The sequence below is a fragment of the Pinus tabuliformis genome, chromosome J, assembly GCF_031772625.1.
Source record: "Pinus tabuliformis cultivar Carrire ecotype Pingquan chromosome J, CPIR1, whole genome shotgun sequence".
Lineage (NCBI taxonomy): Eukaryota > Viridiplantae > Streptophyta > Pinopsida > Pinales > Pinaceae > Pinus > Pinus tabuliformis.
In genome coordinates, this window is record NC_142295.1 from 1,469,411,111 (window position 1) to 1,469,435,560 (window position 24,450).

A 24,450-nucleotide genomic window follows, 5' to 3' on the forward strand; every position below is an offset into this window, starting at 1 on the left:
TTCAAAATTGGAGGCTTGAGGAGACACCAGCGCAAGGGAGGATAGGAGATCGAACTTCTTGGAGGGTTATTTTGTCGGAAAAATGATGCCCTAGGTGACCCAACATGGCTAAACCTAGGAAAAGGTGAAAAAGAATTGATTTTGGGTGACCACCTCTTGGTATATCAGTGCCTTAGTCTGGGGAGAATGGAGTTTATGATAAACATGAATGAGTACCTTGTTTCTTAGTCGTGGAGGCCTTAAGACTACCTCGCTAACCTCCTAAGGCGAAGGGAAGCAACTTTATAGATTTCATACTTCGACTTGCAAAAGGTGATGGCTTATCAAGATGAATTTGTTGATAGAATTATCCTTAGGAATTTTCATTCAAATTACATTGCCCATACATTAAGAGATGTTAAATAGAGACAAATTTCCACAATTTAAGTAGTAAATGCATGCAACAATTAGCCCTAAAAATAGTGAAAATCTCAATCCAATGTATATGACAAAGTAAAACAAGAATAAAATTAAAAGCATCTACTTACATCTAATTGAACATATCCAACCATCCACAATTTGACAATAGAGAAGCTCGAAGATAAGATAAACCAAATCCAAACGTCAAAATTCATCCATAAAGCTCCAATTCATCCTCCAAGAAAAAGTATCAAATTCTCAAGAGAAAGAAGAGATTCAATCCAAAGTGGTGATGAGAAAATGAATTCATCTCACTTGTATTTATACACTAATGTGGAGTTCGAATTAGTCTCATTGGCCTACATAAGCCCCAAAAATAAAGTAATGTGCTAATAATCTAACTTTTGGTGACAAGCCCACCAAACTAACTCACAAATGAAAGAATAAGCCTCCTAAGAGATTAGATGATGAATAATACATGTTGTATGGCCGTCCAAGAGGCCTGATGAGGTCCATAGGTGCCATAATGAAGAATAGGACCCTCAAAAGTGATGGACAATGGGTTGGCCCCTTGATCTCCAAACAATAAACCTATGGTGCTCCCAATGGGTGTGGGGGCACAATAATAACCTCATGAGTCTCCAAATGAGTCAAAGATGCCTGTAGATCATCTACAAGGGCTTTGATGATGGTGTAGGTGATGCCACATCATCCTACAAGTCCTGAGTCAACTGCCAAGTGTATGGTACATCTGTGGGGTCGACTGGGCAAAGGTGAACCAGGTGCATCTTCCTCGTCCAATAGGTGAATCTCGAGCATCTCTGAAAATCTTCGGGGATCCATGGAGTATTATCTACTACTGTGGAGGCCCATGGCTCTCAATACACACCCTGCATGTGCCAATGTAGCCCTATGGAGGATTAGGACTTTGTATAGGGAGACCAAACCCAAGATGGAAACCATTTGCAATCCTGCATAAGATCCAATGCATCCCCTAGCTTTCCAGTACAACAAGTCATTAGATAAATCGAGTAAATGGGTTTACCAACCATAGATCACAAGTGGAGACTTCATAATGGTTTGTCCTTCCATAATGAGCTTCGAGATGTGTCAATGGCTGCTAAACTCCAAATGGGATTAACCAAGTATCCTATTAGGTGGTTTCTACTTCTAAAGGGGATAATATGTTGAAGGTACATCATTCAAAAGGTGGTGGCATGCGACAGATAGGTGAATGAAGTAGAGGATGAAAGGGGGCAGCCCTGGGTCATATGCTGGGCTACAAGGGTAGCTAATAAAAATGAAGCCCACACTTGGGTTTATAATGTATAGGAGGGAGCAATCGTGGTACATGAGGTGCCCCAGCCTTGACTTTTCCACCCTTCTTTATATGCATGTTTCCTTTCAATGACTTTTTATGATTAACTGCTCGGGTCTCAAGGGGTAAGAGCATGATGCATAAGATATAGTAGTGAATACCCACTTTATGGTAGGGTGGTTCATTGTCCACCAGGGATTGGGACAATCATGGGTTCCTATATGATGAAGGAGGCTCATAGAACCTATAGGAACCAGGGTGATGGCCATGATGATGGGGTAGAGCTCATGTATTGGCTTTTACCCACGTGCTAAATGTGTTTGTCATGTCCATCTTTTGCATTTTGTGGTACATTTTCCTATTGAATGTGACCAAATATGCTTTTATCCTTCTTTTTAGCTGCATCAACCATCGGGGCATCATTTTAGGCTTGACCCAAGGTGGGGCAAGGGGAAGGGGTGAGCTAACCCTGTGTTGACGCCAATGGAGGAATGTGGACCTAGGTGGGAGAAATGATGAATGGGGTAATAATGAGTGGAAAGGGGGGATAATATATGTGGATAAGGGAGCAGGACCATGCAACCAAAATTAGGGTTTCCTGTCAAATACCATTCCTAAAGCCAAATGGTCAGTAAAAGAGATCCCACAGGACTAGGATCCAAGATTAATATCCAAAATGGGTTTAGGGAACAAGAGCACAGACCCATCCCATTCTTTCCATTGAATCCCCCTATTAATACATGCCCAAAAGTGTCCATGATAAGAAAACTACAATACTTAATTACTCAATGACAAGGCATACCTTTATGTTCAAAAGGTTGACCTTCAAACATACGATCATGGCAGATGGGCAAGGGACCACATAGTTGGCTCAGGTGGTGAAGAAATGGCACAATGAGCTAGCTGGTGGTTGCAAGGGGCTGTTGGCTATTGGTTGAGGACCATCTTGGAGAAAAAAAAGTTATCCTAGGGATATCACCCACAAAATGGTGGCTAACAAGCACTACAAGAGAGATTGTCCTAAGCTCGAGAAGGACAACAATAAAAGAGGAAAGGAAGAAGCGCATATCACTGAAGAAGTGGAATAAGATGAAAAGAAGAAATCCAATAAGGAAGAAGTGAAATATCTCTATTATGATTGAGATAATTCTTCTCCACCTAGCTCTTTTTAGTTCTTGTAAAACATGGCTATCATGGTAGGAATCATTAGAAGCAAGATAGGTTGCATCATTTTAAGAAATGACATCATAGGAGCATACAACTGAAGCAAGAGCTCAAGACGTCATCATAAGAAGCTTGAAAGATAGTTGAATTAGTATTCTATGACAGTCTTCATTAGAAGGAAGTAGCTCTTGGTAACCTCATTAGAAGCATAACACTTATGGGTAAAAATAAGTCTAGTATAGAACTCATCATACATCATTGGGAAGGAGCATCTGCAAGATGAGGATAATCAGGACCCTCTACTGGAATCTTCATTAGAAGGTTCACCTCTTGAAAAATGTCTCGCTAAGAATTCCACTTGGGATGGGATTCACTGTGTAGAAAAGAATGATGGTGCAATAATAAAGGAATGCAGCAGCACAAAGTTGATTGAAGCACTCTCAATCAAGGACATGAAGTTATTGAAGGAAGTATAGACGACCAAAGAATAAAATACGTATGTATGCATATATTCAATGAATCAACTCATGTCATTATATAGTTGCAGATAGTAAGAATGAATGGGCGTGATCAAGATAAAAGTGATCTCTTTCATTAAAAGGGTTGCATAAAGGTATGGGTCACATATTAACTAGATGAAATCAACATAATATGTTGTCATATGGAATATGAGGTGGTTGACAAAATGAAGGAACTATGATTGGGAGTTCCTTAGAAGTAACATGTGTGTACACCCAGTGTTCCATGTTTCTTGATTTAAGAAGGTGATTGGTGACAAGATCTCAATCCAAACTATTCTACTAGAAAGTAATGAAGCATGAAAAATAATATTATAAATGGAAACAATCTTGGAGGCAAAGACTAAGCAACTAAAAAATCGAGTAATTACTAAGTACCTCATCAAATGGGAAAACCTACCAATAGAAGAAGTGATATATTAAGATGAGTTGTTCATGCATAAACACCCACAGATAGCCAAGTGTTGGGGACAACACTTCTTTCAAGGGGAGGGGCATGTTGTGCCCTATATAAGCCCTTGTTAGCCTTAAAACCCCTCATTAAGCCCTAGATATTGAGTGATTACATTTCTATTATTATATTGTTATGTAGACTATAACCTCTCATGGTCTCATTTTATTATAATTTACCGTTTCTCCTATATATATAATAAGGATACCTAGTTCTAGAATCATCAAATATTGTCTTGTACATTTATTCATTGTAAAAAGAGGTCCCCCCCCTTGCCGAGAACTGTAATTATTGGTTTCTTATCATTTTTTAAGGTGCAAGGTTCATAACAATAAGGCATTGATTTTAACCAAACATTGGAAAAATGGATTGACAATGCTACGAACGAAAATCAAGCTCTAGCTATAGCAAAAATTGAGTGAAAATCACTCGCCAAGAATGAATCAATTTTCATGACAAACAAGCTTTCCCTTACAAGGTCTTTTATAAACTAACAGCTAGCAGGCTTATAGGTCATCAACACCTACACCCACGCCTCTCCAAGCTCTCAATTCTCCTACTCACAGTCAAGGGAATCCCAAGGTATTTAGTATGGAGCATCCAAGGACAACCTAAGTGCTACTAGTGCAAATGTTTGGCTCCTACTCCCTAACAATTGCAAAATCTCATTCTAACCCGGCATTAGACAATGAACCAACAACAAAGTTGAATTACTGGCAAACAACATTCTTCTAGACATTGTTATGGAAAAAGGGATATGGACATAGATGTTTATGGTGACCCCATATAAACCCCATGTTAACCTTAAAGCCCCCTATTAAGCCCTAGATAATAAGAGATATTGAGTGATTACATTTCTATTGTTATATTGTTATGTACGTTATAACCTCTCATGGTCTTATTTTATTATAATTGTACCGTTTGTCTCCTATATACATACGAAGGAGACCTAGTAATAGTATCATCAAATATTGTCTTGTACATTGTATTCATTGTAAAAGGAGGTCCCCCCCCCCCCCCCCCGCCTTACCGAGAACTGTAATTATTGGTTTCTTATCATTTTTTAAGGTGCAAGGTTCATAACAATACGGCATTGATTTTAACCAAACATTGGAAAAATGGATTGACAATTCTAAGAATGAAAATCAAGCTCTAGCTATAGCGGAAATTGAGTGAAAAACACTCGCCAAGAATGAATCAATTTTCATGACAAACAAGATTTCCCTTACAAGGTCTTTTATAAACTAAAAGCTAGCAGACTTATAGGTCATCAACACCTAAACCCAAGCCTCTCCAAGCTCTCAATTCTCCTACTCACAGTAAAGGAATCCCAAGGTATTTTGTATGGAGCATCCAAGGACAACCCAAGTGCTACTAGTGCAAATGGTTGGCTCCTACTCCCTAACAATTACAAAATCTCATTCTAACTTGGCATTAGACAATGAACCAAAAACAAAGTTGAGTTATTGGCAAACAACATTATTCTAGACATTGCTATGGAAAAAGGGATATGGACATAGATGTTTATAGTGACTACAAAGTCACCACTAGCAAGCTCAATGGCACAATCAAAACAAACAACATACTACATTAGGCAAGTGAGAGGAGCACTAAGGATAAATTCCCAAGTTTCAACAACGTTAACTTTGCTTACATTTTCATACAATTGAACTTGGAGGCAAACTACTTGGCCAAGGCAACGTTTTTGTCATGTGATTTACATATAGAAACATCTTTTGGGGAGAAAAACTCCTCAGACACGAAGATCCCTTTTAATTGATATTGAAGTTTCCTATTTTGTGTGATAGCAAATTGTCTCGCGACCTCTCTAGACTTTCTAGACACATGTCCAATGAATGGTTTGTACAAGTTTAATTTTTCAACCAATGCAAATGTGCTCACTTTATTAACTAATAGGTGTATATTTTTCCATGCATGGTTAAAAACAATAAATGTAAAAAAGTTGAAAAACAAATTCCATGTTTTAAAATAGGTCAAAGCAATAAAATTTGTATTTGAATATTGATGCATTGTTCTACATGTGTTTTCATACTAAGTTTATTTTCAACTAAATTCGTATTATGAGTTCATTGTTCTAGGAGTTTTCATATTTATTTTCCATACATGAGCAATAATATCATTGAAAAAAATTAAGTTTAGTGGAATTGTTATCCAAACATGTGCATGCCTTAACATTAGACAAAAAGAAATTACCTTTCATGTGGATTAAATTGAAGATTATGGACAACAACAAAAAATAATACAAGATGTCTACCAATTTATATCTTTCAAAAAAGTCTCTTTCAGAATTAACCACCACTAAGTAGGAACTTGAAGTCCATAGGAGTGAGCAAATCATGTCAAGTAGATCCCACTAGTTGCAAGTATGCCACAACCTCATAGGAGTGGCTAAATCATGTCAAGTAACTGATTATGTAAGGTCCCATTAGTTACAAGTATGCCACCACCTCCTGGAGTGATACTTCGCCTTCCAACACCATCACTTGCTAAGAACATTTCACTTCCATCCCAACTAGTGACCTGAACAATTCACAATTAGATTATTAAAGGCATTTTCATTATACACATAGCTCAAGCTCCAATATTTGATTTAACCCATAGCAAATAATTGAAAAAACAACTATAAATTGCTAACAAATGAAGGGGAATTGCATTTATAGATTATTATTTTAGCTTAATATTCTAGCAACAAACAATACTTATAATGAGATTGTGCTAATGACAGTTATATGATAACAAGGACACATTATTGATAGAAATTTAGTTTTATTTTAAACTAATGAATACACTTTTCCATGGAAAGCAATTTAGTAGAATGATGGCTAGGAATCTAGAGAAAACAAATCACTATATAAATTTAAGTTTGCTTAAACCCTTACTAAGTTGGACTTAAACATGATATATTGTAATGAGCACAACTAACTTGCTTTGTGGAATAGACACACTCAAAGATGATAGTGGACATTGTTACCCACCACCAGTGGGTGACCCCATAGGAGAAATTCTCTCCTAAGATTTGTCTTTAGTTGATAGAGCCCCTAACGGCCACCGGTGTAGCCGATATTGTGGCAAGATGTCTCTACTCCCTAAGTCAGTCATATGTCCCCTCGTCCATCTGTCAAGATCATATGTTTGAAGTTGGGCCATCTAATCCTAAAGGTATGGTTTTTCATTATGCAATCGAGTGCTTATGCTTGTTTTTCTTGGGCACACTTGGGTATGCCTTATTGGGTGACTTGGAAGGAGGAGAGATTTTGACTATAATTGTGTTCCCTTACCTTTATTGGGGAGTTAATCCTTAACCCTATTCCTGTGGGATCTCCTCTACCGGCTTACAACTTTAGGATGGGAACTACTTGGGAAACCTGATATTGGTAGCACGGTCTCATGCACATTACATGCCCTATTTCATCATCTTCCCTCTCTAGGTCCACGTGACCACTGAATCCACAAGGCTTTAGTATTCCCCCTCCCCTTGTCCACATGTTTGGGTCGGGCCTGGAAGGAAATAATACCACAAAATGAAAAGGATGGTCAGGACAATAAAATTTAGCATGTGGGTAAAAGCAAAACATGAGCTCTACCCATTATTATTATAGTCATCACCCTAGTTCCTAGGGCCCCTATGAGTGTCCACTGCATCATTAAGGAACCCATGTATGTCCCAACCCTTGGTAGGTGATGAACTACCCCACCTCAAGGGGGTAATCACTGGTATATCATACACATCATGCTCTCATCCCCTTGATCCCCGAGTAGTAAAATAAAAGAAAAATCAGTAAAAGGCAGAAGGCAAATGAAAAGGGATGGCAAAACAAAGGTCAAGGTGACACATGTACCACGATTTCTCCATCCTAGATTCATACACCCAAATATGTGGACATCCCTCACCATTACCACCCTTGAGCCCATGACGTTTGGCCTTGAGACACCTTGTGTCCCTATCCACCTCATCATTATCCACATGAAACCTACCACTTGAAGGATGTGCCTTGGACATGTTCTTCCCTTTAGGGGTTGGGAATACCTAATAGGGTTGTTTATTAACCACTCGTACTTAGGGAGGTAACACCATTACAAGCTCAAAGTCCCAAATTTGGAAGGGAAACCCACTATGAAATCTCATTTTTGCCCTTGAATAACAGGCTTATTCATTCGATTGCACTAATGAATTACTGTGTCTGAAGGTGAGGAGGCACATTCGATCTTATATAGGATTGATAGGTGGTTTCATCATGGGATGGGTAACTTAACTAAGGCCCAAGCCCACCAGAGGATCATATTGACACATGTAGAGGAAGCATTGAGAGCCATGAGTTTCCATCATGTGACATAACATTATCTCATGCCATGGGTAGCCTTAACACCTTCAACAACTTGTTCATTGCCCCACATTATATGTCAGATGATGCACTTGGACTAGCAATGCCCCTAGTCGGCTTAGCAGTATATACAGGGTTTGGCAGTTGATCCAAGGCCCAAAGGAGGTTTGTCTCATCCTTGAGACATGGGAGGGAAAGAACCATCTTATGTGCCCTCATAAGGAGCAATCTACAAGCTTATTTTTCACCAGGAGACCCATGAGACCACTACTTGTGCCCTAGAGCCACTTTGGAGCACCACATGATGCTTTACTTGGAGATCAAGGGGCCACCCCTTGACTATCATTCATGGAGCCCTCACTCTCATCATGGCACCTTGAGGATTCGATGAGGCCCTCCAATGACCCTCTTACACCATTGTTTCATCATTTCAGCTTCACTTTGGATGGCTTATTCTTCACTTTATGAGCTATTTGGTGGGATTGTCATGAAAGATATGTTATTTTGCAAATTAAAATAATTTTAGGGGCATCTTAGGCAAATTCGAATAGGATAGAGGATCATATATATTTAGATCTCTCCCATTGAGAGAGAGATCATCATCATTACACTTGGATCTATTTCTCTTGGAGATTTCACACTTTTTCCTTGGATGTCTATTGGAGATCTCTTGATGCATTTCGATATTTTTGGGAGTTGATTTCATTTTCTCTTGGAGAAAGTTTCTTGATCTTGGATTGGATATATCTCTTGTTATCTTGTAAGTGAATTTGTTGAATATTTTTCATGAATAATGTCTAATATGTGGAGTTATTGCAAGTAGTTAGTTCTTTTATGCCCTAATTTATTGAAAATCATTGTGAAGATTGTTAGATTGTGGAATTGCACATGTTACTCATTGAATAACAAGTAGATGATTGTTCCTAGTGGATTGAAACTTGTTTTTCTTCCATAAAAGACCATAGATCTTGGGTGGGTAAATGTTGAAAAGTAGGTGCTAGGGCATCACGTTTTAGCCTCTGAGGAATGATTTAGCCAAATTTCGAATCACGTAGACTCCATAGCCCAAGGGTAAGGCACTGATCCAAGCAAATTTGGTGGTCACCGTCTCCTTACCTCTCTTTTTCTCTTTCCCAAAATTTTCGACCCCTTTCCTAAACGTCCAACTAGGGCTCCCTTGCGAATTACATTAGAGGAAGTATTTTGAAAAACCACTTGCACAGGAATCTACATTGGTGTCTCCTCTAGTGATCCTCCAATTTTAGAGCAATTCCCACAGTTGGTTTGTGAGAAATCTCAAGCCCTAGTTGCATATTTGAAAACCATCTTGAGCGTCTTTGGTCGGTGGTCTTCTTAAGGGTCTCTTGCACATGGTATTTAAGGAATTGATTATTTTAGACCTTTTTCCCACCTATATTGGCCTAGTGAGCACATTGAAGGGAATCCTCCCATGCTTACTCATAAACCCTAGGTCTCGTATAGGTTTCTTTCTAGGCTTCTGTAGTGGAATGAAAACCCTATTTTGAAGAAGATTCACCTTGCAAAGTTCCTAGAGAAGTCTTGACTCTAGGCATATTGATCATAATTAAATATTTAGAACCCTAGGTCTTGATCTTCCTCTTAGGTCCTTCGTGGAGGTCCTTCCTTCATCAAGCCACAATTAAGCCTCTCCTTTGAATGGGTCTTGGGAATCACTTCATACATCATCATTGATCCATTCATTTCAAGTGATTTCCTCCATACCGAGACTCCTCCCATCGGTCATTAGAGAAATTTTGAGATAAAAAATGGGCCTTGAAACAAAAACGTAGAACAAAAATCAACTTTATAAAAACCAATAGGATTCAATATAATGATGTCAATCATGGGGATGATTCACCATTTTTGGACTAAAAAGGTAAAAATATAAAAAACAAAAGAACTACATTTTTCAACTTATCTCCCTACAATTTTACTCAAATTTCGAGCAAGAGCACTTGTTGGATGTCGAATTTAATTTTGCATCTAAGGAGTACCCATGTTGCATACTTTTGATGGACCCCACTACATAAAAAAATGTGAAATACATGAAAAAACATTATTGTAATCATGTTTTTTCATGTATTTCACATTTTTCATGTAGTAGGGTCCATCGAAAGTATGCAACATGTGTACTCCTAGGATGCAAAATTAAATTATGCATCTAATGAGTGCTCCCTCTCGAAATTTGAGTAAAATCGTAGGGAGATAAGTTGAAAAAAGTAGTTTTTTTGTATTGAACAACATTGCACATGAATAACGCTAGCACTAAATACATATAATGGTGTATGTGGCTCCAAAAATAATATTGGAAATGATAACGTTGCTCCAAAGGCACATGAAAATAACCCTGCTCCAAAGGAACATGCTCCAAAAAGACGCTTGCTGACATCAATCTTGTACCACGTCCCTTTCAAATCCTTTACATAGCATATATAATGACCAAAAAATGAAGCATTCAACACATCCAAATGAACAATCATTGCATACAAATTGTATAATGGTGGCTTATCACCAATGGAAACATGTCTAAGACGTCAGGGAAAGCAACAATCTCATTGTAGCTTACCAAATCTTCCAGTCTCAAATCTCCTTAGAACGATAGTAAGAACATTCAGAGCTTCATGCATAGTCAACTGCTTTTAAGTTTTCACATAGCTTTTACACCTTTCCGAATGACTTGATATATGTCACGACTTCGTTTAATGAATAAACACACCTTCCCAGCCGAGACAAAAGCTCGACAATGGCCACCCTTTCCAACTGGGGCTCCAACAACAGCAGAAAATCTTACAGAGGCATTCTTGCACCTCAAGCTTTCCTCGCAACTCTTTTACTCCTCTTGCACAGCTATGAAAACTATGTTGAAACCATATTGAAGGATTTGTTTGGCACCATTAAATAGAATGATCAAGAATACTAGGTGAAATTAATGCCATCAAAGCTTATCGTAGCCTTGCAGTGGTCTGGCCTTTCATACATCACAAGTTAATTGATTTTGAATGGTCTCTAACCCTTTCCTTTCTCGTGCCAACGACTTTAAGAGATGCGATAATAGTAAAATGCAGCACCAGAGGTCAGAAATGTTGGCAATTTATGTCTAATTTAATGTTTGTTGGGAAATCAGGATCTCCAAACGAACTTCAGAAAATCCACATGCAATCTCTTCGTAACATCAACACTGCCAAAATTATGAAGGTATGAAAGGTTGTAATGAGAATGCACTATCAACAACCTCAACGCAGCCATCATGTATCCTTTAGCAACACCTCCATATATTTTAATTACTGCAGATGAAATTAAAGTGACACCTCAATACATACTGCAGACATAGTTTGAATGAATCATGTTGCCAAACCATTAACTAGGGCATAAAACCCTAATTTACCAACTGTCTCCAGCTCATTAAAGCAATGTTATACACATCTTCCATTTTAGTGTCTTCACCAATAGAGTTCAATCCCAATCCAACAAATCGAAGATCCTCAACAGTAGCATTACCCATACCAACGGTAACTATATCAAAACTGTATTAAGAACAAGGTGGTTCAAACATCATATTTTCACTTATGCTAATTTCACCATCGTAAATGAAGTTCATTCACCACATAGAATTTCTTCATAACATTAACAACACTTTAATATATCACTGCGTTGATATATATGCCGCATTAATTGTAGTGTTATTGTCATCATTTGGCATCCTTTGCTCTGGCATGTTCAGACTGCTCTGGAATAGTGAAAATAATGAAAAATATGCAATGCATACCTTTTGTTGGTTACTCTCCTCTACACTCCTCATTTCTAGGCGCGCTATGTAACATATGCTCATAACTTAACGCACACTGCCATATAATGCACAATGAACTACAAATAATAATAAGATATAACTTGACACCATATAATCATTCAATGCACGTTGTAATAAATGCTTCGTTGCCAATAAGCTCATGTTGTTGTTGAATTTTCATGACCTTGGGGTCTAGGTTGAGTCTTAAATCGTTGACGCTACCAAACCAAGAATCTCAACCATAAACTACTTTGCTTAGCGGAAATATAAAGCAGTAAATCACACATGCACAACATAGACAATTTTTTAATTTTTCAACCCAACTTTGTTATATTAACAAAATATAATACAATAGCCTAGGGCTCCCATACCAGGGATAATGGCCTTAGTACAAGATACAAAACTAGGGCTTGTTGTTAGTCCATTGACAACCAATCTTCCCTCAACAAGATACACTAACCATCTGGTTGATGTAGTCGACTCTCTCAGCTCCCCTCGATCATACCCTGTACCTGCTTGGTCCTTCGGCTTCCGATCTACAGCTCATGCCTCTATCAATGCTCCAAGTCCATCTGGCCACTGAACCTCGGCTATCCAATCTGCTCACTAGTTGTGCGTTAGTCCATCAAGGACACAACACATCGAGACTTCTATCATGTTGTTCACAACTCCACTTGTCGACGACTCTCAACCGCTCACTGCTGCTCCTCAGCTACTTAGGGACTTTAGCCCACTATGGTCTTCCTGCACTGCACCTGATGAAGACCAACATAGGGCACGAAGGCTTCCACCTATCATTGCAAGATGTCCATCTCCCACAATGAACACGGGCTAGGAGGATTGCCCATCATTTGTTGTAGAAGTCCTTCTCCACACACAAGTCTTGGGCTCCAATCTGCTTTCAAGTAGCCTCTTTTGTCCATCAAAGAGCTACACATTAGGTTGTAATACTTCACCCAATCATGCACCAACAATGTCCTTCTTGTCTTCTGCTCTAGGGCTACTCCGGGTAGTCAACACACTGCCCTCCAACAGATCTATGACACCCAATCCATCATCCAAGGGTCCATCTGCAACACACCCTATTGTTGTCCTCTTGCCTTCTGATATGATGTGTTTACTGTCACCTTGGCTGCTTGGTATGCCTCCCAACGATCCATGTGGGCTCCTCCAAACAACTCCTAAGGCCTCTTCACGCCGCCCATCAAACGCTCCACGCAATAGTCAACACTTGGACCCAAAAATTACACTGTTGGTTTTGCTCCTAGGAAGATCCTTCAGCTCCTTGGAAGATCATCCACATGGCACCAATAGGATGCTCATCAAACTAATCCAAAAATGGTCAATCCTTGACCCAATACATCTTCTCAAAATGTTGTTGTCCTCCACCGTTTGAGGTCTGCTCATATGTTGCAAGTTTGGGCCTGATTAGGGCACAAAGAAAAGCCCCCTAACAGTGCCAAAATCTACCCAGATTTTCCCTTAATTAATGTGGTTGTCCTCCAAGGGAAGGTTGTCCCCTTCGCTGAAATTTTGGGCAGCCTTCTAGCCCTTAACAATGGCTTTGCCCTCCTCTCATTACAACGGCATCCTACAACCCTTAGAACAGGCTTGTGGCAGCCTTTCTAGAGGACTGTTCCACCGTCTATGAGCTCTCAAACAACTCCCTTTCTCCTTGGACTTCTAGCAAGATACTCGACCTCCTTTCAGCCCCCCAGTCTTCTTGAAATGGCTTCAAAACAGCCCTATTTCACCCACGTTGAATTGCCTCTTCTTGTTGCGACCTAAACTTCAAACTTCGACCTTCCTCCCTGCAAGAGCATTCAAGAACAACACCAAAACAACCTCTCTTTCCCATGCTGCACCTACAGCAAAATAGAAAACTTCCACTCTGCTTCTAGGGCTTCCACATTGTCCTTTAGTCTCCTTGCTTCATCGAAATTTCAGAGGATATATTGCTCAAGTTGGATGCCTAAACAATGAGCCTTTGTCCCCCTTGTATAGGAGTAAAGAGGGGCTCAACGTCTCACTTCAAGTGGCACATCTATTGGCTCTCTTTTACATCAAGTCGGCCTACTATCAATATCTCTCTAACGACAACTCGAATTCGGACGATTTTCATTATGTTGGAATCTTCTTTCCAAGCACTATCATTCTCATCCATCACATGTCGTAAATCCATCATCGCTTTGTCCCAAATCTCGATTGGTGCCAAAACCCCACACTTGGGTTCCAAGCCCACAAGCTTCCCTTGTGGTGTTTTTCTCTTCAAACCTTGAACCCTAGGGCTTGGAGTACCTCCCAAGCTACACAAATCAACACTACCTCTTAGCGAGGGAGGTACTTCCAAGACTACGAAGTAACTATCATCATTCAGCGACACTAGCCCATCTGGGATCCATCACTGCATCATACGTTGTAGATGAATCCGACAATCTCGGTAGTGCCTCTGCCTCATCATATCCGAACCTGAAGATCCCAAACCTCCATACGGTTTCTCCCTCTAAGGCTAGACTCCCTCCAAGCCTACACAATCTCCACTGGATCAGTCCTGCAAGCACTCATCCTCTTGGATCAAATACCACTCGTGCAAATCCCACCAATCTCGGATAAGAAACATCATGATCCGATGAAGACTCTAGCCTGCCAATCTATAGTCCATCACATGAAGCCATCTCGGTCAACATGATCTCGTTCATGCCAAACAAACCCTCGAGCTATCCCAACCATCCATGACAAGACATAGGAAGGCCACGATCTACAAACTGCCACAAAACATACTGAAGTGCACCAGGTTCACCACCAATCCACCAGAACTCCCAGCCTATCTCATCATGTAGTCTAACGAGACCGCATCTCCATGTCTCCAGCTAAACCCTCTGCTCCATGATCTAGACACTGACAACTCCCTCTGAGTTGCTTCGTTGTGCACACTCTGATTCACTGTCCTTCAAAGTGGCTCAGACACCCTCTGATACCATGTTGAATTTTCATGACTTTGGGGTCTAGGTTAGAGTCTTGAATAACTGACGCTACCAAACCAAGAATCTCAACCATAAACTACTTTTCTCAGTAGAAATATAAAGCAGTAAATCACACATGCACAGAACAAAGACAACTTTTTAGTTTTTCAACCCAACTTCGTTATATTAACAACATATAATACAATAGTCTAGGTCTCCCATACCAGGGATAATGGCCCTTAGTACAAGACACAAAACTGGGGCTTGGTGTCAATCCATCGACAACCAATCAGCCCTCAACAAGATAAACTGACCATCTGGCTAATGTAGTCGACTCTCTCAGCTCCTCTCGGTCGTACCCTGTACCTGCCTGGTCCTTCGGCTTCCGATCTGCAGCTCCTGCCTCTATCAATGCTCCAAGTCCATCTAGCCACTGAACCTCGGCTATCCAATCTGCTCACTAGTTGTGCCTTAGTCCATCAAGGACACAACACATCAATACTTCTGTCGAGTTGTTCACTTCTCCACTTGTGAACAACTCTCAACTGCCCATTACTGCTCCTCAGCTACTTAGGGACTTTAGCCCACTATGGTCTTCCAGCGCTGCACATGATGAAGACCAACATAGGGCACGGAGGGTTGCCACCTATCATTGCAAGATGTCCATCTCCCACAATGAACATGGGCTAGGAGGACTGCCCATCATCTGTTGTAGAAGTCCTTCTCCACACACAAGTCTCAGGCTCCAATCTGCCTTCTAGTAGCCTCTTTCGTCCATCAAAGACCTACACATAAGGTTGTAATACTTCACCCAATCACGCACCAACAACGTCCTTCTTGTCTACTGCTCTAGGGCTACTTTGGGTAGCCAACATGCTGCCCTCCAACAAATCTATGACACCCAATCCATCATCCAAGGGTCCATCTGCAGCACACCTTGCTGCTGTCCTCTTGCCTTCCGATCTGATGTGTCTACTGTCACCTTGGCTGCCTGGTAGGCCTCCCAACAATCCATGTGGGCTCCTCCAAACAACTCCTAAGGCCTTTTCATGCCGCCGATCAAACGCTCCATGCAATAGTCAACACTTCGACCCAAAATACACTGCTGGTTCTGCTCCTAGGAAGATCCTTCAGCTCCTTGGAAGATCATCCACATGGCACCAACAGGATGCTCATCAAACTAATCCAAAGATGGTCAACCCTTGACCCAATACCTCTCCTCAAAATGCTGTTGTCCTCCACTGTTTGAGGTATGCTCATATACTGCAAGTCTGGGCCTGATTAGGGCACAAAACACAGTCCCCTAACAGCCCCAAAATCTACCCAGATTTTCCCTTCATTAATGTGGTTGTTCTCCAAGGGAAGGTTGTCCCCTTCGCTGTAATTTTGGGCAGCCTTCTAGCCCTTAACAATGGCTCTGCCCTCCTCTCATTACAGCATAATCCTACAGCCCTTAGAACAGGTCTGCGGCAACCTTTCTAGAGGACTGTTCCACCCTCTATGATCCACCAAACAACTCCCTTTCTCCTTGGCCTTCTAGCAAGATACTCGACCTCCTTTCAGCCCTTCAATCTTCCTAAATAGGCTTCAGAACAGCCCTATTTCACCCATGTTGAATTGCCTCTTCTTGCTGCGGCCCTAAGCTTCAAACTTCGACCTTTCTCCCTGCAAGAACACCCAAGAACAGCACCCAAACAACCTCTCTTTCCCACACTATACCTACAACAAAACAGAAAACTTCCACGCTGCTTCTAGGGCTTTCCACGCTGTCTCCTTGCTTCACCAAAATTTCAGAGGATATATTGCTCAAGTTGGATGCCTAAACAATGAGCCTTCACCCTACTTTTATAGGCATAAAGAGGGGCTCAACGTCTCACTTGAAGTGGCACGTCTATTGACTCTCTTTTACATCAAGTCGGCCTAGTTGACAACCAAATTAATTTGTCAACTTCAAAAATCAATATCTCTAACGAGAACTCGGATTCGGACGATTTTCGTTGTGTTGGAATCGTCTTTCCAATTACTATCATCCTCATCCATCACATGTCGTAAATCCATCATTGTTTTGTCCCAAATCTCGATGGGTGCCAAAACCCCACACTTGGGTTCCAACTTCCAAGCCCACAAGCTGCCTTTGTTGTGCTTTGCTCTTCAAACCCAGAACCCTAGGGCTTGGAGTACCTCCCAAGCTACACAAATCAACAGTTGCAAACATAATAACGCTTCAATAGATTCACTCCATCAATAATATTATATGTTGCGCCAACATATAATATCTGGCAATATAATATCCACACACTGTATATACATTGTATTTACCAAACTTATATGCACTGAACACACCATAGCATTAAATTAAGGCACACACGATGATTCATTTCAGGCTTAGTAATGCACCATTATCATTGCTGAAGATTCAGGGTTGTTGGCATATGTTTGGTCATAGTCTGAATAACGTTCATCTGACCATCTGCATATTTCCGTTACTATTACATTTTCATCTGAATCGGTTCCATCTCCGAACATTCAATATATTGTTCCCTTGGTTATTCCTTTTCATTTTCTTGGCCATCACAGTCTTCTTTTCTTTCTCACCAGTTCATGATTTCTTTATCGCTTGGTAATATTATCACCAATTTGTCAGGGAGTGAAATGCTCTTCCATTGCCTTTGCTTCTATTGCCGTGTCATATTCATCAGTCCCACAAATTTATATGGAAGTGCATTACTCTTTCACATTACTGGCAGCTTGGGTGCAACAACACAGTGTTCCTTCCCAACTTCTGGAATATAGCCCATGGTCTCTGAAAAAAAATCTGAGTAAATGGATGCTTTCAACCAGCGCAATGAAACAATTGGGACCATGAGATTCGAAAAGGAAAATGAAAATGGGGAATATAGATTCATTTTCCAGTAAGTGCATGCCACCCTCATCATTACTTCAGAAACATGATTTGGAATGAGCCAATATCCATACAAAACAGAGAGAATAAAGGAATGTCAATTCCAGGGCTAATGTCATATTACGATACATATATTTATATAGGAAGATTTGATTCATGCCCCTCTAATTTCATTGTAATTTTCCTTTTATCGCTTATTTGAGTCTTCAATTTGCATGATAGCGTTAGGAATTTGATTAGGATTTGCTCCAGCTTATGTGCAATGTGTCTCACCATATCCATTATCTTTTCCAAGACATTTTTGGGGTGCTCTCCCCTTAAGATGGTGCTGGTCTGACACTGACTGGATGACTGCTTTCATTCCCTCCACTAGCTCCCCATGAGGGAAAGATGACTTCAATTTGCCATTGAAGTTTCAGGCTGCTCCTTTTTCTTTCTCTTCCATACCTTAGTTGGATACATCAACATAGCTGAGCTCATTTAACCTTTTCTTGGAATAGAGAAATTTTTCAACAAGAGAATATCTATGGAAGTCATTATGAATACCTCCCTAGCTAAGAGGGAGTGTTGTATTTTGTAGCTATGGTCAGTCTTCATAATCAAGTTTTAGCCCTCCAATTAATCAAGAAATGATAAATATATATGTGGATTCCTAGTCAGCTTCATAAGAAGAAAATTTGAATTTTAAAATCATGAATTTTCCCTCCAAAATGTAAGGTCGGCTTCAAGTCGGCCCCAGTGAAGGGACACACCAATTCGGCACATTCGACCACTATTTATTGGCATTTGCCCTCTCCATTTTAGCAAGAATTCGGATCACTTCTGAGGCCAAAATTCAGATTATTTCGGGACTAATGATGGACAAATCTGAGGTTAATAAAGAAAGATGAATCTAAGGAAGAATGAAGGACGAAATTTAAGGCAGACCTAATTCTCTGAGGAAGGCTGAAATTTCTGAGGCACAACAGACCAAATTTCTGAGGCTAATTGAGGGCTGTTTGACCAGGTTTGACTTGGGTTGGTTACTGGTCAGATTGTATTCCTTGTTGAATGGACAAATTTCTTTAAGAAAAGGTTGCTGGGTTTTTCCCTTGGTTTGGGGTTTTCCCCGGATAAATTTTGTGTCTCTTGTATTTGGCTGTCTCTACTGTCACTATTGTTTTACTGTTGATGATTTTCTTGTATAAATACTTAATGATGAATAATTACTTTTCTCTCCAGGAAAGAGTTTGAGGGGTAACAAAACAATCCTTATTCCTTCATGCAGTAGTTGGAGGCATAGACTGGTGGAGGATTGCCTTGAGAAATGGTGCCCATTTGTTATTTGACATGTTCACTGTTAGGAGAAATAATTGTTTGACTGCATAGACTAGTGGGGTATTGCCTTGAGCAATGGTGCCCATTTGTTATTTGACATGTTCACAGTTAAAACAAATAACTGTTCAACTTTCACAGAAGCATATCAAGGACCGGCACATGGCTAAACCTTAGAGCAACATTGAACTAGTATAATTTTTGTTCTATTCATATTGCTCAAAATAAAAAGTAACAAAAATGATACAACTTTCATACTCTTTGGACTGCTCTTAATATGCAATTTTAATTTATTTGTTGTTTTCTCCCATGCAAGACTTCCATTTCTAGCACACAATGATATCAGTATATGGAATTGTCTAACTTTTCTACTTTATGGACCTATTTTGGTTGTATATTGATCTTTTTTAGTCATGAATTCAAGGATTTTCGTCATATATGGGTCCAAAAAGTAGAACAGTTAGACTACTCAGCCTTTTACTTCAATCTTTCATAGATTTCTACTTATCATTCAGCCCATGCACATACATCAGTTTAAGCAACGTTAAAATAAAAGACAAGTCCGAATATTGAATACCTCTCCCCCAGCTTCAGAAACACAGATCATACCAACTGCGTGATCCCACACCTACATCGTATGAAACCCAGAATTTGCTCAGAATTCAGGATTTGCTGTGATGTACCAAACTATCTTTGAAATGAAGAACCAATTTCAACAGCAGACTCCAAGGCTAACCTTCACAGAAGGTTGTTTTTTCACTTGAAGCAGGAAAACTGAAGCTCTCCCCATAGCAACCATGAAGTATTTACAAAGGCTGGTGAGCAACACATCATTAAGCCTTGATAGTCAAGAATGAAATTATGGACATCACCAAAATTTTGTTTTCAATGCTGTATTTTTTTTAACAGAGATTGCTTGTTCATGTCATTCAAAGGTAGACTTAAAAATAAATAAAAAAATTAGCCAGTCACTTATATTAAATACTTTGCCTTCTCATTTGAATATCCACAATGAATTGAAGTGTCATCCTTGACATTATATATATATATATACACACACACACACACACACTCACAGATGGGGTAGAAAAAAAGTAGAAAAACAATAACACTTAATGAAAAAGAGGTGAAAATGACCTTCCACAACAAGTTGGTATAATTGTCGGTTGCCATCTCTCTCCAAACCCTTTGGGAGCGGAAGTAGCTGGTAATGCATTTGACAATGGAAGGAGTTCCCATGTTTCACGATCAGCAATGCAGAAGCGTGCTTCCTGTAATGAATCACATTTGTCCACCGAACACCTGATCCAATCATCAAAACTCCCATCTACATCCACATTAACTGTGTTCAATGAAAGCTTTTTCATCCATGTTCCATAGCCATAACATGCAGCCATAATGGCTCCAGTTCTAGGAAAGTCGCTTATTTCATTTTTATTTGTCATTCCTCTAGCAAGATTGTCTGGAAGGTACGTGCTATCTGTATCCCAATTTGGGCAACCCATAACTCCCAAAATGGGCCTTCCTTCAACTACAAGAGCCAATCCAACCTGCAAATTACATTAATTGCTTAGCCAAGAACCAGCAATGCTCCATTAAAGTTGATAAAGCAATATATAACCGCTGAAAATGTTAGACAAAAACTTTAAAACAATGTTTTTCACAAGCATCTGAAAATGGTTTTTCAAAATAACTCATTAAAAAATCCACACATGTTAATTTTTCCTTGAGCCTAGAACCCAGCAATTCATTAACCTAGAAGATTGCAAATGTACGGAATGAAAGCACAACTAAGTTCTTAACATAATTAGCAGATGCAAAATTACACAACCAATCTCAATCACAGTGACACAAACATATTCTGCCCAACCAACAGTTCTTCATTAAATCTGAACTTACTTGAGCTCCCATCCTAGGATAAAGGCCCAACTGAGAAAGTTACAATACAATATGCCTTGGATCTGATCCAGCAGATCAGGCCCTAGATCGGTCCTTTACCTCCTTGGCTGATCTGGATCTCCAATGCACACTAGAGTATCACACTGTTCACTTGAGAAAATCCCTCTCCAAGGCTAGTGTCATTGTATGATGTGTCTTCTCCTTTCTTTAGCCTTACTTTTATAGCTTTACAATGAGCTGAATCCCTAACCCTAATCTCCAAAGTGATTGACACCCAAGATTAGATATCGCCTCACTTGAGATCGATGGCTGAGATTGAAACATAATCACTAAAATAATTTACTTTATTTTTCCTAAGTTTCTCTAGCTCAATTAGCTAATATAATAATTATGTGCTTTCCAAAGTTAAAACTTAGGCTATGAGTTACATTAGCTATTAGCCTATTTTCTCACACTTGAGCAAATGTTCTAAGGAGATCTTGAGTGACTTCTTGCACGCCTAGACACTTAGGCCTGTGCAGAAGTACCTGCCCGAGCTACAAACATCACACGCAGACATCAAGAATACAAGTACAAATCAAATAAATTTCTACAACACTCCTTTAAACTTTGCTATTGTTGCCTCATAAAAATATCATTTCAATTACTATATTTTATTTAAATACATGCTATGTATTTCACTGAAATAGAAAGCATAAATGCAATGTCAACTCAAGTTAAACTTCACATGACACAAGTGACAAAATAGAATAAGATTGTTACAACTTAAATAGCCTAGAAGATTGTTACCCCATGTTGTCACACAATCTTGCACCTTAATGCACAACCTTCACAAGGTACAAAGATGACTAGAACATGGAAGCATTGTCACTGCCACCTAGACAATTGCTTCCCTCATTTTAAGGACAAGTCCAACACAAGGGAAGCTTCCCTGGTAGCACCTAGGGTTCCCAAGGCAAGACAAGTCAAGCCTGAGGTTGCCTAGGTCATTACCCAAATTATTACCAAATTTGTTATGATATTCAATTTAAATTTTTAGGTGATTACTCACAGTAAATTTCAGATTTAGGGTTTGCTCACTTTGGGGTTGTTTTAGAGAGTTTATTAAATGAGTATCCAATAGAAAATTATGACGAAACAGTCCAAATCTAAAAATTACTCGAAGTTGTCATAAAACATGCATAAAAGATGAACAAATTATAGAAGTAAACAAGTTACAACATCAATATATTTCAGCCCCTTAAACAAAGTATAAACAAGTGAATATTAGGGCTAAAAGAAGGAAAAAAGATAGGGTATTAGTAACTTGTATATTTTGAAATTTTAAGAGCAAGTGACAACCAATAAGGCCAAGATGTCCAGCCCTAAAAATTATGTTATACAGAACAAACATAGGATGAAAGGATCATTAAATACAGGTGTTGACTTTTTGCTTAGTTGGATCTTCTTCAGCAACAGCAGATTGCTCTCTTTCTTTCTTGATTTCTCTCTCCTCTTTTCTAGCTTCTATTCTATTGTACAGGAACATCACTGTATTAGTTCAGTAACTATCTTCTTGGTACAGCCAACCTCCTGGATTTTGTGGAATAAAGTTCGGTTTTGAACTTATTTCTCTGTGAACATCTTTTTTCGTAAAAAAATCTGCCATTTGAAGCACTTTCTTCCTATGTTTTATTTTGTCATTAAAAGATAATGCTGGCGTTAATTCCACCACTTTATCCACAAATTGTTTATAACCCCTTGGGCTGCTTAGTCGTTGGTCAAAAGAAACTTTTGCATACCTGTTTCGTGTGTTTCTTTCGCAGATTTACAGGGAAACATTGCATGCAAGTCTAGGGAAACCCCCCTGTGGTTGGCAAGTACCAGCCTGAGTGAAGAGGAATTTGCATGTGACAAATTAGGGTAAATTTTTCTAGATTTTGCACTGAGACTTTCCTATAATCCTATTACAGATCTACCAAGTCATTCACTTTCGAAAGGGGTAAATTTCTGTGCTAACAAGGCTACACATCCATATAGAAATGTATGCACTGTGGATTTGAAGGAAATCCAAGTGTTCGGTTTAATCAAGGACGTTTAGGTCAAGTTAGCAACTTATCCAGCTATCACGTTGCTGATGGTTATAGTTGTGACTGGGTCCCAAACGCATGGGGTATGCCTTTAGAAAGGAAATAGGTTGCCAGTCTAGGAGGAAGGCTTTTGATGGATTTATCATATATCACTATATCCACATGTTTAAACACATATATTACATTGTAAAAGGAGCCAATGAAGTATCATGTCGAAGATCATAATGATCCAATGAATGAGTTCGTTTGCACAGAGGACAATCTAAGAAATTATGCAACATTGGCTCACTCCTTAGCTCCTAAAATATAAAATATTCCAATCGAGGAAAGTCGGCCAAATTGGAGGATGCACTTTGATGGAACCCAATCTAGGACTAGAGCAACTGTAGGAATGGTTTTCACTTCTACTCAAAGTAACATTACAAGGTTTTTGTATAGATTGGAGTTCGATCACGCAAGAAATGTAGCGGGTTCTGAATCTTTACCACTAGGATTGGAATTGGCTAGAGACATGCGCACCAAGGTATTGAGAGGTATAGGTCATTAGGATTTGGTTGTCATGCTAGTTAAGGATCAGTTTGCACAAAGAATGATAGGTTGAGGAGATATGAGAATGCAATGTGGGACACAATAGAATTATTTGATGCTTTTTACCCATAAAATCTCTCTCAATAGAACAAAATGAGCAGGTTGGCGCATTGGTAGTAGCATTGCTACTCTTAACGGTGTAAATAATATAGGTAGGAGAAAAAAGATAGAAGTCATTTTTGGACCTTCTATCTCCAACATCTTTCAACATTGACAAATCTTTCAAGAGGATGCCCAAGTGATAAGATTTTTGAACAATTTGCAGGACTTTTTCCTAGTATCTGTAAGAACCATAAAATAGATGTAAATGTTTTTATCATGAACCTGTAATTAATTTCCTAAAATCTTACAAACTTAACCAACAAAACCGTTGAGGGTACTTACTTGTGCACTTGCGGTTGATGATGCCTCCAGCTCCCTGCTTTGGTTACCAAAAGACCGAATCCACCCAGCCAAATTGCGCAGAACCTGGCTACTTAGTCCAGTAAGCTTCTGAGTTGAAGCAGACTGTTCCCCCGTACCCAGAAACCTCAGAACAATCCTCGCTCTTCCTCTGGATAATTTCAGTTTATCATGTTCTTCCTCCTTCAGTTTTCCTTTTCTTCCCCCCGCCCCCTTCTTCAAATTCTGCTCAGTGGTTTTATCGGGTTTCTTGGCAGTGGCCGCTCTTCCACCAGTAGCCCACCACTTAACCTTCCAGTGACACCTTCCATG

General features: G+C 39.5%; 1 protein-coding gene across 2 annotated transcripts in view; it reads right to left on the bottom strand.

Moving 5' to 3' along the window:
• Positions 1-6,045: 6,045 nt before the first annotated feature.
• Positions 6,046-24,450, bottom strand: part of LOC149232915 (Inositol monophosphatase family protein) — a 230,619-nt gene continuing 212,214 nt past the window's right edge. The window contains exons 6-9 of one of the 2 annotated variants that reach the window (XM_089379545.1): positions 20,318-20,730; positions 19,917-19,995; positions 19,758-19,808; positions 6,046-6,391 (exon numbers count right to left, since the gene is read on the bottom strand). In XM_089379545.1, coding sequence (XP_089235671.1) covers positions 6,260-6,391; positions 19,758-19,808; positions 19,917-19,995; positions 20,318-20,730 — 675 coding nt within the window. In that variant the 3' untranslated portion in view covers positions 6,046-6,259. The remainder of the gene's footprint in view (positions 6,392-19,757; positions 19,809-19,916; positions 19,996-20,317; positions 20,731-24,450) is intronic. The other variant, XM_089379546.1, reaches the window with a different exon arrangement.